This window comes from Oryza brachyantha, chromosome 3, assembly GCF_000231095.2.
Source record: "Oryza brachyantha chromosome 3, ObraRS2, whole genome shotgun sequence".
Taxonomy (NCBI): domain Eukaryota; kingdom Viridiplantae; phylum Streptophyta; class Magnoliopsida; order Poales; family Poaceae; genus Oryza; species Oryza brachyantha.
This window is the reverse complement of record NC_023165.2, coordinates 10,969,919-10,988,286: the sequence shown is the minus strand read 5'-3', so window position 1 is coordinate 10,988,286 and position 18,368 is coordinate 10,969,919. Positions and strand designations below refer to the sequence as shown.

General features: G+C 43.4%; 1 protein-coding gene across 5 annotated transcripts; it reads right to left on the bottom strand.

Annotated features, from left to right (window-relative positions):
• Window positions 1–3,785: 3,785 nt before the first annotated feature.
• Window positions 3,786–6,861, bottom strand: LOC102717330 (ribosomal protein S6 kinase alpha-5-like). Of its 5 annotated transcripts, none has more exons than XR_001549854.1 (10): window positions 6,584–6,861; window positions 6,364–6,485; window positions 6,167–6,272; window positions 5,862–6,081; window positions 5,502–5,686; window positions 5,316–5,431; window positions 4,994–5,215; window positions 4,868–4,901; window positions 4,074–4,329; window positions 3,786–3,894 (listed from the first exon to the last, which is right to left on the bottom strand). XR_001549854.1 is itself a non-coding variant. In XM_015835142.1 (9 exons), the coding sequence occupies exons 1-9, from the start codon at window positions 6,756–6,758 to the stop codon at window positions 4,223–4,225; spliced, it is 1,287 nt and encodes a 428-aa protein (XP_015690628.1). In that variant the 5' UTR covers window positions 6,759–6,861; the 3' UTR covers window positions 3,901–4,222. The 5 variants fall into 5 exon arrangements, 3 of the variants coding, with proteins under 3 accessions (XP_015690628.1, XP_015690629.1, XP_015690630.1); XR_001549855.1 differs by lacking the exon at window positions 3,786–3,894 and having other exon boundaries at window positions 4,277–4,329; window positions 4,994–5,075; window positions 5,144–5,215; XM_015835142.1 differs by lacking the exon at window positions 3,786–3,894 and having other exon boundaries at window positions 3,901–4,329.
• Between the last annotated feature and the right edge of the window lie 11,507 nt (window positions 6,862–18,368).

The window sequence follows — 18,368 nt, the reverse complement described above, 5'->3', positions numbered from 1 at the left end:
CACGCACATCGCCATCGCAGTTGGAGAAAGAAGCGCTAGCTCTTCAAAAGCTCTAGCTATCTTAAAGTCAATCAGGTTTGGCTTTAGTTAAGGGAAAATTCCATCTATAACACAAACTTTTGAGCGGTATCAAAAAATACTATAAAACTTTTCACCTTCCAACTGAATGCAACGGGAGTGGAACGGGAAGCAACGTTCACATTTCATAGGACCAAAATACCCTTGTGTAGAAGAGAAGAGTGTAGGAGGATGAAGATGAACACGAGGCGTTGCCAGCGGGTGAGCAGGATGGGCTGGGCGGCCTGGGCGTCGGCCGGCGGACGGGGCAGTGGCTGGCAGGGCGTTGGCGTCAGCAGGCAGGCAGGGCCTCGGTCGGCGGGCGGGGATTCGCACGGCGGGGCATCGACGTCGCTGGCGGGCAGGGCCTTGGTCGGCAGGGCGGCGGCCGGCGGGGCGTCGGCGTCGGCAGTCAGGGCATCGAGGCAGTGGCCGGCGGCTGATAGGGCGTCGGCCATCAGGTGAGGTGGCGGTCGACGGGGAGGGCAGTTGGTCGGTGGCGGTGGGCGGGCGTCGGCCGGCGGCACGGGGAGTCGGCCGTCGGGCGGGCGTGGGCCGGCGGGGCGGGAGAGGCGTCGTCCGGCCGAGATCGTCGCCTAGATCTGACTCCGGTGTGGGGAGTTGGTTCGCCGAGCGGGCGCGGGCGGGTTGGCGGGGAAGTGCGTCGCCGGCAGGGAGGGAACTGCCGGCGGGAAGTTGGCCGGCGGCGAGGGGAGTCGGCCGCCGGGGCGAGGAGGGGCGGCGGCCAGATTTCGGAGAGGGGTAAAAATGTCTAGCACCGTTATTTCCCATGTCGTCCCGTTCCACTCTCGTTGTTTTGTAGTATTATTAGGAAGGTGGAAAAATTTATGGTATTTTTTGGTACCAGTTAAAAATTTGTGATATGGATAGAATTTTTCTTTTAATTTAAACTCGACGATGCCCTGCAGGTTGCTTTCGAATATATAGATAGATCTATCTAAAGTATTGCTGAAATGGTGGGGATTTATGTTAAAAATATCGTGAAAATGACGTGAGGAGGGTGATTTGACATGTTATATATTTAGGGGTGTAATTGTTTGGCTTTTTCGTACAGTACGATATTTATAAATAAAAAATAATTTATAAATACAACTTAAGATGTGTTTCTATGCTTCACGAATAAAAACGAGCACGGAAATTAAAGTGTAACAATGGTTGGGATTAAAAGATAAGTAGTGTCGTAAAACTCATTAGTTAGGGACAGTTTCGTCCTGAAAAAACGTCTTCAGCCCAACCCAGCCCAAAAACAGAAGAACGCACGTTCTCAGTACGCAGCGCCAACGCTCCTCGCACGCACGCAGCACCGGTCGTCGCCGCCCCATCCTTCCTTCGGCGAGCAGGCACGGAGGAAGGGGACAACACCGGCGGACCTGCTCGCCGGAGGAAGCGGCGTGTACCTTCTTTTGTTTTGGGCTGGGTTGGGCTGAAGACGTTTTTTCAAGGACGAAACTGCCCCTAAGAAATGAGTTTTACAACACTGCTTATCTTTTAATCTCAGCCATTGATACGCTTTAATTTCCGTGCTCGTTTTTATTTGTGAAGCATAGAAGTACATCTCATAAAACTTTTATATACGTATTCTTAATGATTTATAAGTCAGGCTAGAAAATAAACTATGGTGGAAAAACTTCAAAGTCAACTTTAAATCTAAAGTTAAAAATTTAAATTTTGGCTTATAAGCATAACATGTGTTAGTGCTCCCACACCGCTATTGTTAGTGTTTTAAGATCGGGTGTTAGTGTTTCATGACCAGTTAGTTGCTACTACCTCCGTTGCATATACTAAGACTTTCTAATCTTATCTAAATTAATCAATTGATAAATGTATATAATTTATATATATGTCTAAATTCATTAGTATTTATATGAATCCATTAGCATTTATATGAATCTAGGCAAGTCTAGAAACATACCGTCATCGTATACGAATTAATGGTCCAGTCGGAGGCCTGTTCGTTCCAAGGTAAGAGCAGGTAAACCATTGCATTGCTACTTCCCTGATAAGAATTTCCCAACATAAAACACTTGGGATTGCGCCAATCATGAACTCGCGATGCTGCAGCCTTCGTGGATGCCAATTTGGTGAAATTTATTTTGAGCAAGCGAGTTGCCACTTGGTTCAATCTGGCGGCTTAAGCTACAACCGGTGGTTTTGTAATGCCTCTATTAAGACCTACACAACAAAATAATTGAGGTGAGAAAAGGACGTTATTGAAGCGAGAAAATGATGTTCTTGCCAATTTGAGCCGCGTCAATATTATTCCCGTTTTTCTTTCAGGAGTTGCTACATAATAATAACCTTTCTGTCTACATTGCAACTAACATGACACGATTTATCTTTACCTGAACATCTATGGTGTGGAGTCATCAAACAGTGTTGTTTTATCTAAAGTAAAAACCCTTCTTGACGTTGCAATCCTCGACATAGTTTTCCACGTAATCAATCAAGTGTTATGGCTCTTGCACCCATCCTTGATTTATTTTGCCTGAAGAACTCTGCCGCTTCCTAACTTCGACTTCCTCTTTGATGTCCTAGAACAGGTCCCCTGTAGATCGGCTTATCATATTGGAGACTCTGGAGTTCCTCTCCTTCCAGATTGACCACGAGGTCAACATTAATTACCAGCGCATCAAAGTTTTTCTCCTATAGCATTTCCGAAAACCCTTCCTCGTCTTCGTCCACCAGTCCCCCAAGCTGAGATCAGCTTGCTGCGGCAGCTGGAACTGGATGCCTGTCCAGATATGAATGGAGTATGAGTGTATGAAGAAGCCATCATGAATCCCCCTCCGTTGAGCAGGATGCCTAGTTCGGCCACCCCCTCCCCTCCTGGATAAGCTGTCCGCTGCTCCTTCTCCATTACCCACATGAAGAGCTTCACTTTAGTAGGAAACCTCGTCTTCCATATCAGCTTTCCACAAGTGCTCTGGTTTTCGCCATGAAGAAGAGAGATCATGCACCGCCGCTACACTGAACCTTCTATCCGCCGACAACTTCCACACCAACTCATCGTCCGCTCCCACGCTTAGCTCCACTCCACACAAAGCCCAAGAAACAAATGGACTGAAAAAACAGTTCGGATACGGTAAAATATAGAGAAGCATGAGTCGCGCTCGTAAGTACGCAAAGCTCGTGTGGGAAAGGGCACTACCTAGACATGTATTCCCTCCGCTTCACAATATACTTTATAGTATTAACTAAATATATATGCGTGCTAGTGAACCTAAACATATATAAAAAAAACATATACATAATACATGGATGAATCTAGACAAACTCAGAAAGTCTTATAATATAAAATGGATAGCTTGAAATTCGGCTGCAAAAACAGGAAATTTCAGCCGGCTAATACGTAGACAGTCCCACAACAAGAATTTGTACTTAGTGATCTTCATTCGGCAACTTCCTTATGTATCAGAAAAAATAAAGATGAGCTCCAGTTGTTCTATAATTGACAAGGATTCATGCATCTCTGGGTAAGCTTAGACCAAGCTCAGCTCGCCTTTCATGGAACATCATGTACAACTGGCACTGAAGCTTCTTCTAAAAGAACCATGTCACTGATGAATTAGTGATCATTGTTAACTAGTTTCATTAAGCTATTTTTGCCAGAAAAATATTGATGATAATTCTTTTTGTGAAATTAGGGAGACTTGAACAAGAAAAAAAAGGAAGTAACAGAACTATTCAATGAGAAAGTTAATCCAGGATAAATTATCTTAACAGGGGTTGGCTACTTGGCTTGGGCTAAGTGGTTACCAATGTTACATACTTGCAGTCAAACAGAGTAAATAATGGGCACCCGCCATGCGCGCCTCCCTGTGGAAGAAAGAAGGCCTAACTTAGCAGCAGTAAGCATACTGGGTGTTTGGTTTGATGAAACACCCTATGCAGTATGCCAGTATATCTCATGATGAACCATTCTATTCAGTGTTCAGTATATCTCATGATCTTATCACATGTCCCAAACATACTATGTATATCTATTCTGTACTTACATCATCACCAATCTTCTACATGTGTTGACATCGAAAGCCAATGCAGTATATTTACAGCATTGAGTCATCACAGATAACCGCTCTACCCTGTATGTACATATCATTGCTAATCTTCAGTCAATTGTCCACTGGACCGCACCACATGAGGATTATGGGAAAAATGTGGAACGAATGCAGAAAATATCTACATGAAGCCTGCGCTCATCAAAGCATAAAATTTGCAGTGGATGAACTTCTGTTTGGTACATTTGTTCACCTGCATAAGGACAGGAAGTTGTAAGCACAAATGACAATTACTGATGAATTTATGCTTTATGAATGATACTGAGCCTTACTAAACCAAATTAACCAAGAAAGTGAGTGCAAGCAACAAAATGATGCAAACCAAACGCTATCAAGACATAACTGAGTTTGTGCACCCGTAGGGGAGGATCAGGACATGGCAAACACAAAACACAAATGTTGCTGAAAACATATAAACAAGCCTATAACAGTAAACCAGACATTTAGGATGATTATCTAACATGGGAAAAGAATGCAAATCATAATCCAATATAAAGACAAAAAAACAAAGAGCACCTCGTGCTTAGAGAAATGTCATATAAGTTTCACTTTTTAATTGCACTTCCTATTGCAAATCCAACAGCTTACTGCTTGACCTTGTTAACGCCCAGATCAACTACGATGAACTTTAACTCAAATCAATTGATTAAATAAACATAACTAGTCCTAGGATATCATAGAGGGGAGAGAGAGACCTCTTGGGTAGATAGATCATTCGAATTCCTCCTTACCTTCTGAGATATCAGTAGTGACTTGTAGTTTCTCCTGTAAAAAAGTGCTTTTTCTGTAAAATGCTGTAGTACAAAGTTGCGTTTTCTATTAATCTTTTTTTTTTAAAAAAGGAGATCCTTTCTTACCAAGAAGTACAACAAGTCACGACAACTCACAACCATCTCTCTCATAATATCTTTGACTCCTCCCCAGTTTTGCCACAAAGAACTGTTCCAAATATCATACCTATTTCTACTTCTCTTGCTGTATGAGAATTTATCACAGAATTTCCTTACCGAGCTTCTTCTTTTTGTTACCCCTAACAGATGCATCTCGAAATAGATTATGCCACAACTGTAAATGTCAACCTATGTAAAACAAAGAGCATTAGTAACTCAATGATCCCACTGTTTCTAGTACTAATAACAATATCTTTAGATGAAGGTACTAACAACAATATAGGCTAACCTTTTCATCATGTTGATGATGGGGGGAGTTTAAGATAGGATCGCAGTAAAATTGAGTTCCGTATTTGGAGCACCCTGGATAACTCAATTCTGCAGCTGGATATGGCTTTATCTTCGCTGGAAACTGAAATGTTAGCTACAGTGAATTTACAATACCATAGTTTACGTGCTACCAACAGAAGCTTACCGATGCCAAAGTCAGTAACACAAATGTGATCACTACTGTCAATCAGAATGTTCATAGGCTTCAGGTCCCTGTGTATGATTCCTGCTTCATGTATCGAATTCACCCCAGCTAGTATTTCAGTAAAAATTCGTGTGCTTTTTTGTAGGTCTACTACAGTTCTTGCTGTAAGATATTCCTCCAGATTCCTGACCAACAAAAGGAAATTGCATATTCCATCAATAAAAAGAAAACAAAATTTTCATTACTTAACGGCAAAGACATTCTTTTCAGACTTATTCCAGCAGTGAGTTTTTTTTGTTTTTTTTTCGTTTTTTTTTGCCGGGATACCAGCAGTGAGTTAATTTGAGTTTCGGCAAGTACCTTTCAAAGAACTCCATTCCAATGTATACATCACTTTGACCTGACACCACATTTTCACACCAAGCAGAGTACATCTGTACGACATGATCCAAACCACTCAACTTGACCATTGCCTCCACTTCTGAGCATGGAGTTCCTTTCGGTACTTTATTAATCATCTTAATTGCCAACTGCATATTCCCTCGAGAACACTTGAACACAGAACCAAAACCACCTTTGCCTATCATGTTTATCAAAAAAAACATCAGAACTCCCCTAAAAAATATTTTTGATAAATTCAATTAGAACGATGTCTAAAAGCTTACCTAACAGTCCAGTAATGACAAAATCTCTCTTGAGAACAGTGCCCAAGGGATAAAAGCTAGCTTTGGAGATATCTCCTCTGAAGGAGACCGCAGTACTACCAAATATCTATTAGTAAGGAAAATTATTTGTGGGTCTACAGGATATTAAAATGATAAGGGGGAAATCATAAACAAGGAATAGTAGCTGCTAGGCATACCATCTCAAGAGATATATTGTCATAAAAGAGTTCCACAGCTTGGTTGGTAGCAGAATTGACCTTAGGGGCAAGTATTGTAATAACTGAGAATATAGTCGTTGATCGCCAGAGTACTGAGATTCCTAAATTACAAATGAGAAGAATGAAATAATTTAGTTTGTTAAAAAGTGAAGGTACAATATAAAAGGATTACTACAGTGTATCTGGAAAACAATAGTACCTTCAGGTGTGTCATAGGAGGTTAAAATAGCTGTTGCATTAGCAGGATGAATTGTCAGCTCCACATTGCATACTCTTTCATGTTCACCATTATTCACTTCCAGTTCAACGGACTCGATGCGATCATTGCTGCTCATGAACTTGAGCAGCACATTGTGTGGTTTCCTAGACCCCATCGGCACCTGATCTGATTCAAATAAGGAGTGGTAGAGTGTGCCTGAATCTTGACTTGTAAGCTGGTCCAGGGGATTTGAAAGGCGAAATACAGTTGTGGGGTGTTTCCCTTCAACCTCAAGTGCAATGAGATAAAGCTGCACCTCCTCATCATTGTCGTCCTCCGACATCATTAGTTACTTTCTGGATTTTCCAAACAGGTTTGTGAAACAACTTAGGACATGATCGCTGAGCAGTAGGAAAAATATACACAAACTTTTGTGAATGCTACAGATAATGGACTTTGCTTGCTACTAATGTAGCAGATAGCATGCACTATTTTTCATAAATCAACGCAAGCAGAGATCATCATTCTAAACACAAAAGTACTGCATAAAATCGAGCACGATTTACTGTAGCATTCAGACAATACGAGCATTCTAATTTGAAACTGCTGCATAGTGAGACTTCTAAATAAGTACCTATGTTTATTTTCCCAACCATATTTTAGGGCAAGCAATGGGAGTATTCCTCCCTTTATGCTTACTTCACAATTTAGGTCAGTTGCATGAATTAGACTGAATTGAAGTCAACAGTCTGAAGCCTTTTGCAGTTCACAGTTCTCAACTTGTCACCAGTAGGATTCAAACGAATGTGTCAGTTTGACACCACTCTGGATCAACCTCGAATACCACCGACATGGCACCGTCACCACCTAGCGGCTCCGCGATCGGCAACGATCCCACCCTGCGCTGAGATTGCCACTCTACCACTACCACCTCCTCAGGCATAACAGATTAACAGCAAGACGATTCCGGACCCCTAAGTGCCAATTTATAACCCAAATTCCCCACGAATACCCCGATATTCTCCCATTTCCGTTGTCTAATCGAACACAAAGTATATCGATGAACAGCCAAACCGAACCCAAAAAACATCAAGAGTAACACGAGAAAAATCCACGAACGGTGCCGCTTCCGCCTGCAAGCGCCCCCCCCCCCTCTTGACCCTACAAGGGCACGGCGCTGCTACCTATTCCATATCAGCCAAAAATAGAGAATCTGAGGCTCAATCCTCGTCTCAAATTTCCGCGACAATACCCTGATTTCGTCCTGGATAACCAGGTGAATGCACGTGGCAAAACAGCGAGATCGAAGAGCATGATCGCAAAGCCGATTAGGGAACGAGAAGGAATCCTCACCTGGGGAGGAAGGATATGGCGCGCGCGGTGGCTTTCCTAGGGCAGCAGCGAGCCTGCGCCGCGGATGGGGGAAATGGCGGCCGCGCTGGGCGGAGATTTGGGATGGCCCCGCCCCGCCGAGATTTGGAGAACCGTTGCTCCGAGGAGGGAGATGATTTCTTCGAATGGTGGGCTAAACCGCAGGCTACTGGACCTTGTCAATGGAGACAGGCTCCTGGGCCTCTTTGAATGGGGGCCCAAACCAATTCCTCGTTCCGTTGCCATCCATCGATTTTTTTGAATTTTGAATTTTATTTATTAAATAATTTACAAATTTAATTTTGTATTTCAAAAAATCACAAAACTAACCTCCTGCCGCCCTCTAGGAGGACGGAAAGGTGACGTGACAAACGACCACTCAGCCGCGAAGGACGGCCGACAACAGCAGCACGATAAATTTTTCATTTAGGTCATTTCTGTCCTTACAGAGGGCTGCAAGGTGCAAACTGCAAAAATGTTACGTGTGCCCGGGAAATTTTCTTTTCGATTGAACCATAGTTTGATAATATATGTATAATGTATGTACTTGTTTAATCACATTACTATCTTAGCAATCCGGTCTCCTAGATAGAAGAGGAGGACAGTGACCACTGAGCTACAGAAGCATGTGTAATTAATCAATTACATATGTTATACATATATAAATCAAACCACGGTTCATTCGAAAAATTCCCGGACGTGTGTGATATTTTTGCAGTTTGCCTCTTGCCGCCCTTTGTGGACGGAAATGACCTAAATGAAAATTTCACTGTGCCGCCATTGTCGATCGTTCCTCGCAGCCGTTTGCCACGTCATCTTTCCGCCCTCCTACAGAGTGGCAGGAGGCTAGTTTTTTGATTTTTTTAAATACAAAATTAAATTTATAAATTATTTAATAAATAAAATTTAAAAAATTCGCCATCCATCCCCCCCCCCCCCCCCCCCCCCCCAACAGATCCGGAGACATATCAACAACTCAAATTCCTTACAGAGAGATCGAGATCGATTGAGAGAGAGAGAGCTGAGAATCCCCGGCAAATCTGGCGAGACCCACTCCAACCTGATCGTGCGCCCGCCATCGGTCGCGCGTGCTCTGGCCACACGCCCATCGGCCACATATACGTACGTATACGGTACGTATATATACACACACATATATTTTAGGCCTATAAACCTACATAAATATAAATATATATACACAGTGGCGCTATCTTGCGCGCGCTACGAAGCAACTTAGTGCATCACACCACGATCAACCAACCAACCTTCACATCATCTCACCCCCTCCCACCACCACCACCCCAAATAAAGCAAGTGGAGTTAAAGAATAACTTATATATGTGGAAGTGTTTACTACGATACGCTGTGGAATTAAAATTTAACTGATGATAACATGAAAGGAATGTGTGCATTTACTAGTTAAGGAGTTAAAAATTAACTGGTGATCCCCACAATTTTTAGTCACCATAAAGGTTTACGGAGTTAAAAATTAACTCATACTCTGCTTGAGTTAAAAATAAACTGAACACAAGCGAAAAATATTACATGATGTTTGTGTGTCATTAAAATTTAACTATATGTTATAGCTAGATGCGCTTGTAAGTATGTGTGTTCTTTCATAAATTTTTAACTGCACTTAATATGAATATCTGCGTTGAAAAATAAAAAGTTAAAAATTAACTCAAGTTGGTTTAGGCTACTGGTGTGCTCGATGGTTGGTGTGTTTTAGTAAAATTTTAACTTAAATCGATATATGCGGTGTGTTGTTCAAAAAGTTAAAATTTATCTGAGGCTGTGGAGGTGTACGAATGATAGACAATGTATGGGGTCGGAGATACTGATATTGTATCACGCGTTGTTTATTACGTAGCGCTCAGAGCGCAATATGAACTACTATACAACGTTCAGATATATATAAAACTACTATATAACGCTCTGAGCGCTACGTAATACACAGCGCATGACACACCCTAACCAACCCAGGCCCCACACCACCCACCAATAGAGCAATCACCCCGCTCATACAAAATATAAATTTTAACTATTTGAATTACCTGCAGGGTGCCCGGAATAAAGTGAGAGTTCTGACTCTTTTCAGTTAAATTTTAACTTGCTGAAGCACAAACACAAGCCAATCACTTTTGAGTTAATTCTTGACTCAACACGCAACACTATGCTACCTACGAAGCTAGTTATTTTTTAACTCATACTGGATATGGCACAATAATATGATCGGATATATGATATGCTTGTTTGGGTGAGTTGTTTTTTAACTCAATCACCCAACAATATGCTAAATTCCAAGTTAGTTATTTTTTTATAGCGCACAATGCGTTTGTGTGTCGATGAGCGTGTGTGTTAGTTATTTTTTTAACCAAACATATGTTAAGCATGGATGAAAGTATTTTTGTTATGACCATCGACAAGTTATTTTTATCTCAACAAGTACAACATCGCAATAACTAGGTCATTTTTCCAGGTAGCAATCTCACGTGGATATTTTGAATGATAGTTAAAATTTAACTGCACATCGAACAACTACAAATGAACCAGTAAATGAATACATTCCTTCCATGTTGTCATTAGTTAATTTTTAACTCCATAAACCTTAATGGGGACTACAATCTGTGGGGTCGTCAGCTAATTTTTAACTCCTCAACCAGTAAACGCATACGTTCCTTTCACGTTGTCATCAGTTAAATTTTAACTCGGTGTATCATAGTAAACATCCTCACTCATATATAAGTTATTTTTTAACTCAAACACTTGTATCTGTCAGTTATTTTTTAACTCCACTAGCTTTGTTGGAGGGATGGTGATGGGAGGGGTGGGCTAACGTGGATGGTGGTTGGTTGATCGCTGTGTGACGCGCTTCGTTGTTTTGTAGCGCACATCTTCTCTGTGGCGCGTTGTGTAGAGCCACACACACACACATATATATATATATATATATACACACACACACAGATATTAACTTAACGTAAAAAAAATCTTTATATATATAAATTTATACGTGTAAATTTTATACCTATAAAGTAAATAAAACCATAGTTTGGAAACTTATATATATATATATATATATATATATATATATCAACTATACATCGCTTTGAGCGCTACGTAATACACAACACGTGACACACCCACCAAACCAAACCAGACCCCACACCACTCACCAATAGAGCCACCACCCGCTTATACAAGATGCAGTTAAATTTTAACTATTTGAATTACTTGCGGGGTGCCCCGAATAAAGTGAGTTAAGTTTTGACTCTTTTTAGTCAAATTTTAATTTACTGAAGCACGAATACAAGTTAGTAAACGTGAGTTAATTTTTAACTAAACAACCAACACATTGTTCAATAAGTGGGCAATCACTTTTAAGTTAATTCTTGACTCAAGATGCAACACTATGCTACCTGCGAAGCCAATTGTTTTTTAACTCATAATTGATATGGCACAACGTGACTGGGTATATGACATGCTTGTTTGAGTGAGTTATTTTTTAACTCTATCACCAAAATAGTATATGGTGCTGTTTTTATAAACGCTTTAATGGTTATTGTTTTGTACTGTATTGGATAATTTCACTGTCGCAACCACAGGTGTTACATTTATAATACGAGAAATAATAATGAATATTTTTTTTACTAAAAACATATCTTGATGTACTTTAGGTCGTCCATTTTACGATATATCATTTTTTTTACCAAAACAACGATAGCATACAAGTGTTCATAAACACAACGTGTACCCCCAACATGATTTAAAACATTCACCAAGCTAACCCCCTGTAAAAAATTGGTTTAAAAAAGATTACATAAAAAGGCTCACATGTTCTACGATACATATGTTTGAAACACATATTTCGTCGTTGTGATCTAGCGTGGTATGAGTAGTTGTGGTGGGTGTGGAACACTCGGCTGAAGCTTTATCGGTGGTACACGATGGATGTTTTTTTTGTCTATGGTTGAGTTGGGTGCAGGCTAATGGTGGCGAGGTACGTAGTTTATATAGGGCAACTAAAAATATGATTTGATTCACCAAAATTAGTGGTGTGAAAACATAGTGATTTTGTGTCGAAATGTAAGTTAGCATGCATGAGCGTAATCCCAGTCATAGATATTCATTACCTCTTTTACACATGGCAATAAGTTAAAAAAAACTATACGCTAAATGAAACGGCAAACAATAAATCAACATCTCATATAGAATGAGCACAAGAGTTAAAAGTTTACTCTACATGCATATTGTCGAAACAATCAGATGCCTAATTAAAAGTTAAATATTAACTCCACGTCAAGCACTCATACAATATAGACATTAGTTAAATTTTAATACACAACGTATCATAGTAAATACCCTCATACATATGTAAATTATTTTTTAACTCAAACACTCGTATTTGTCAATTATTTTTTAACTCCACTAGCTCTGTTGGGGGTGGTGGTGGTGGGAGGGGATGGACTGATGTGGAGGTTGGTTGGTTGATCACTGTGTGACGCGCTACGCTATTTCATAGCGCGCATTGTCTCTGTGGCTGTCACGTCCTGAGTTTTACTCTAGCCAAGAAATAATTAAATAATGCACTAAAAATAATTTGTTTAATTAAAGTTCAGGAGAAAAACCCGATGTAAATTAATTTAATTTAATTGGAAGCTTTTCGGATGTTCTAAAATATCCCGAAAGCATTTTAAATTATTAATAGGATTTAAACTTGAATTAGAATCAATAAAATTTGCTCAAATAAACTTAATAAAAATCGGTAAAATTGAAGGCAATTTTTTTTCCTCCTTCCTTTTTCTTTTCTTTTTCCCTCCTTTCTTCCTCCCTTTTTTCCTTTTCTTTTCTCTTTTCTTTTTTTCCCTCCCTGGCCGAACTCCTCCTCCCTGGTCGCACCTCCTACTCCCTCCCCCTGGTACGATCTCCTCTCCTCCTGCATGCCGTGAGCCAGCCCAACTCCCTCCCCCACGGTCAAACAAACAGCCACATCTCTATCTCCACCTAGAAAATTAATTCATATCAATTAGAATTCTATTTTTTATCCATTTGAAACTTTATCTATTCCATTTTTATAGGAGATGGGTAACAAGATTTATCTCTAGCTCTCCCCTATAAATACCCCCTAGAGCCTCCCTCTTTTCCCTGTCTCCCTCTCCTGTGCACCTTGAGTCGCCTCCTACCGCCCCTCTCCTAACAGCAAGTCGCTACCAACCCTACTGCATACCTGTTCGTAGCAGTCATTCGTCGGTTTTCTCCACCAAATCTCAGGTTCGCATATATTTTATTCTTGCGAAACAATCTAAATTCATCTACCGTTTAATTGTTTAGGTTTCCTATCCGAACAGCGAGGAACAACCGCATCCGTCACTGATCTCTCCACCAAACCTCAGGTTCGCATACGTTTTACTCATGCGAATCAATCTATCTTTGATCTACTGTTTAACTGCATAGATTTTCTAATCTAATTAGCTAGCGTGAGATTGATCTACAGTGTGGAGTTCAATTTCGTACACGTAGATTGGTTTAACGTTAAAGTCGTTTAGTTTCCTGTTTAGCGAGTCGTTAAATCTCGATTTAACGGGTTGTTTAATTCCCGTCATTGTTTCGCTAACAGTTCACAGTTTTGCGTTTCGGATCTGATTCGTCGTACAAATCTCTGATTCGTGCGTGTTTTGGTTCTGTCAGGCGAAGGCGCGTTCTGTTCGCAATTTCCCGGGTCGCGCCCAACCCGCGCTCGAAGTCCCCATCGCCTCCCTTAGCGCACTACTCCTTTTCCCTCTCCTCCCGGCCAGCAGGCCGCCAGCCCAGTCAGCCGGCCCACTCCTCCCTTTCGGCCTCCTCTTCCTCCTCTCCTCCCTTCCCTCCCGCTGGGCCAGCCCATAGGCCGTAGCCACTAGCGCCCCAAAGTCCAGCTCACCTCCCCCTCTCCTGGCCACCGATAGGTGGGGCCCACCTATCGGAGGCGTCTCCCTCCTCTGTCCGCCCGCTCGAGCGCGCGACAGCCACGCCGCGCGTCGGCCTCGCCACCGCCATAGCCGTGTGAACCTTGGCCGCTGCCCTTCGCATCCTCCCCGCCTCCGTCTCGCTGTGCCGCCTCGCCGTGGCCGTCGCCACCGCGTCGCGCGCCGCTAGCCGCGCTGCGCCCTCGTGCCCGCGTCGCCTCGCGCGCTCGGCCGTGCCGCCCGCCGTGCTCGCGCCGCCCCTCCCTCCTTTCCCCGGCGCCGCTTCGCCGCCGCCGCTTTCCGCGTGCTCGCCAACCACCACGCCGCAATTGTCGGGCGCCGCCTCCTCCGCATCCGCGTGCTGCCGCCAACCACCTCTCCGCCCTATGCGGCGGCCGCCCCTATAAATTCCTCCCCTGGCCGCGCTGCCGCCCCCTTCGCTCCCTCTCGCGCTCGCCTCTCACCGCCGCGCTTCACCGCCATCGGGACCACGCCGCCGATCGCCGTGGCCGAACGCCGCCTTTGCTGCCACTCCTCCGCTTCACCGTCGTCGTCGCCGGTGAGATGCCGCACCCCGGCCGCGCCGCCGCTAACCACCGCCCGCAACCACCCGCCGTAATCCGCGCGCCGCACCAACAAACTCCTCGCCCTTCGGGCGCCACCGTCGCACCCTTATCCATAAATCCCCTCCACCCGACGCCGTCACTCCCCTTCGCTCCTCTCTCGTGATCACCTTGCGCCGCCGCCGAGCTCCTCCACCGCTTGTTGCGGCCAAGCACCGCCCTCGTCACTTCACCTCCTCGCCGCCGGTCATCATCATCGGCCGTCATTCGCCACCCTCCGCCGTCGGCCGGCATCGCCACCTCCTCGTGCCAGCCGAGTCCGACTCTGTCGTGCCGCCACCGCCATGCCCAAGTTCCGACGCCGCCGATCGATCTCGCGTGCCACCGTCGCTCTCGCTCACCGCCGGCCGTCACCACGTTTGCCACCGCCTCACCATCCGCCCCACCGCCTTCGCCGCCGCCGGTGAGCACTCCTCTCCCCTATCCCCCTCTCTTTCCTCTTCACCACCACTGCCAGGCTCCCCGTGCCGTCGGCAGGTCCAGGGGCCACGTGTCGCCGTCGCCAGGTCACCACTCGACGTCCTCGCCGTCACGCCGTTGTTTTGGCTCCCTTGCCTTCCCGTGCCACCGTCCCGCTGCTTCCCCCTCCTCTTCCTCCATGCACGCGCCGCCCGGCCATCACCGCCGTGCGCCGCGTTCGGTCTCCGCCGCCCTGGGCATCGTTCCCACCGCCGGCCTTCGCCGTGCGCCGCTCCCCTTCGCCACCACCGGTCGATTCGTCGCCGCGCTTCTCCCTCCGCCCACGCCGCCGTCAAGGCCGCCGCCTCTCCTCTCCTCTATAGCCGCCGCTTGGCCGCTCCGCTCACCTCCGCCGCCGCCGGTCACCGGTCGTCGCCGGGCATCCGCCACCACTGGTCACCAGACCTTGCCGCCATCGCTGGTCGCCGACCGTTGTAGTCCGGTCGCCTCCTCCTTCTGCCTCGGCCAAGCCGATCTCCCCTCTCCCCTGTTTTGTGCCACCGCCCGGTGGGCCCCACCTGTCTGTCCCTTTCTCACTGGTCCGTGGGCCCCGCCAGACAGCTCTCTCTCTTTCTCTCTCCCCGTGGGCCCCCTTGTCAGCCCCTCTTCTCCTCTTGTCTCATTGCCAGTAGGTCCCACCTGTCAGCACACCCTCTCTCTCCCTGCTGACATCATCGCCTCCAATTAATTGCGCAATAATTTATTAAGGTTTTCTGTTTAGTTTAAAAACATAGTTAATCTTCTAAAATTCACAGCTAGTTCATCTAGTCTCCGTTTAGGTCCATTCAAGTTTCATTAAATCCAGAAAAATGCTAAAAATCCATTAAAAATAGTTTCTTTCTATGTTCAGTAGTTTTATAGCCTGTTTTGCTTGTTTTGCCTTGTTTGTCGTAGGTTTTGACCCTGTTGAAGCGCCGTTCGTTCTCGAAGTCATCGCCGAAGTTCCTTGTGGGTCTAAGCAAGGCAAGTGGCACCCTTCTTTGATCATATTGAACCTATGATTATAAAATCCCCCGCTTTTACATTCAAACATGCATTGTATTTAAATGTAGTTACGTACTTTAATTATCTACTGGGCATTTACCTTCATTGTTTCCCACTTATTATTATTATCATCCCAGGGTTAATTTGACTAGAATTAGGATTAGGCGATGCTTAGTCTTGCTTAGTTCAACTAGCTTACCCATTGTTATTTAAATAACTGTTAGATTTTGATAGACCTTTAATGGTTATGATCATTATTTATCTCCCAATATAGAATAATATAACTAAAATATTGCTTATGGTGGGCTGTGGGTGCATGGTTTTGAGAGTCGTGCCCATAACAATTAAGGACCGGTTCTCAGGAAACCCTGGAAGTCTTACACCTACTAACCACAAGTCAGAGTGAGCAACGGTGAGACTTATAGTCTAGCTTGTCCCTATTCGACGTACCCTGGCAAGGGTGGGCGCGATGGAGTATGGATGGAAATCGTGGTGTAACGATGGTCCTATGCTGCTTCCGGATTCACCTAGGCACAAGAGGGGGCTGCCCGACTTGGAGTAAAGGAGGGGGCGAAGCCTGAAGTGTGGTGCGATTGTCTAGGGAGGGTTAGGTGAAAGGTCTTATTATGGTTTTCGTACTAAGGTATCGTGGTGATACGTTGGGGCATGGTAACATGCTTGGAAGCCATGTCTTGTGGGTAAAGTTGTACACCTCTGCAGAGTAAAACTATTCGAATAGCCGTGTCCGCGGTTATTGGGCGAACTGACAGATTCACTGGGATTAGTGAACCTTTTAATAATTTGATTAATCTTGGAATTGGTTGGACCCTGCGCAATGTGGTGTAACATTGACAGTGGTTTGGGTCTGTCGCAACATGGTTTAACGTTGGGCAGAGGGTTGACCCTGTTGCAGTGTGGTATAATGCTAGACAGTGGTTTGGGCCTGTTGCAACGTGGTGTAACGTTGAACAGTGGATGGTTATTTTAACTCTTTTACTTTTTATTCAGTCTATTTTATTTACTGTTTTGCTAAAATACTGCAGCTTTGTACAATTTAAACTTAGCCTATCTTTGATACCCTATTGCATTCATTATTCTCTTCTCTTGGGTGTTACTTGTTAAGTACGGTGGTGTGTACTCAGCCTTACTTAATTTTTCCCCCACCAGAGCAAGTGTCAGAGTTCCAATCAGAAGGTCGTCCGCAAGGTTGAAGTGAGGTTCAGTCCGCCGTCGAGAATGCCTGTGGTGTGGAGCCGTCATGAAGATTAGATGGTTTAGTTTATTTTCCTTTTCCGTTGCATTTCGATAGGTAATTGTTTTTATTTGTTTTTAAGTCGTGAAACTGTGTATTAATTTGTCATAGTGTGTACTCGGGCTGATTCCTGGATCGAGATTTAATACATGCTATTGTTCAGAAATTGGTGTAAATTTCTGGGCGTGACAGTGGCAAGCTGTGTTGCGCCCCTATATATATATACACACACACTAGCAAGGATGCCCGTTCTTCGCTACGGGTAAAAAGAATCATTACATTTTAAAAGACATCACTAAAACATATATCAAACTCAGAATTAATTAGTTAATAAGTTAACCAAATAATAACTATATGTCATGTTTGCAAAATTTAACAGACAATCGAGCCCATAAAGAGTATAAATTAATAATTCCATATTTTCACTATACATGGTCAAATATACATGGTCAAATAATAGACATGTAACTGTGAAATTGGTTCATAATTTATAAACTTATTCTGTATTTATAATCTAATAAAGATAAACTGGATGGTAGACCACTCAGGCAGAAAAAAGATCCACACAGTGCACGCGAAGTGAGCGAAGCAACCTGACCGGTTCATTTGGGGGAGAAGGACGGGCAAACAGAAATATAATCAATTTTTATAATAGTAGATAGCAAAAATATATGTGTTACACAAGATCAGGTTAATTTTAATTATATAAATTTAAATTAATTTTGAAATAATTTTTGAAAATAAAGTACGCGCTGAGTCAGAAATAGTAAATTATGTCATCATACAATTGAATAGATTTAGAAACTGTACGTTATATCGAGAAGCTTGTAAATTGAGTTCAACATCTTAAACAAATTAAGATAGGTGATATTTCGACTATAAAGGGAGATAGAGGCACTAAACCCTATTATAAATTTTCAACCAAGCTCTCTAAGTCCTATACCCTTTGATTTTTTTATTTAATGCAAATATTTAATTTTAAACGTTGCATGGGGACGGTTACTGAGAACCTTTTAATTTTCATTTTTTTACAGATTTTCTTATTTTCTCTTTTCTTTTTTCCTTTTCTATCATTTCTTCTTATTTTCTTATTTCTTTCCATTTTCCTTTCTACTCTTTTCTTTTCCCTTTTTGTCCCCCGTACAATCTAT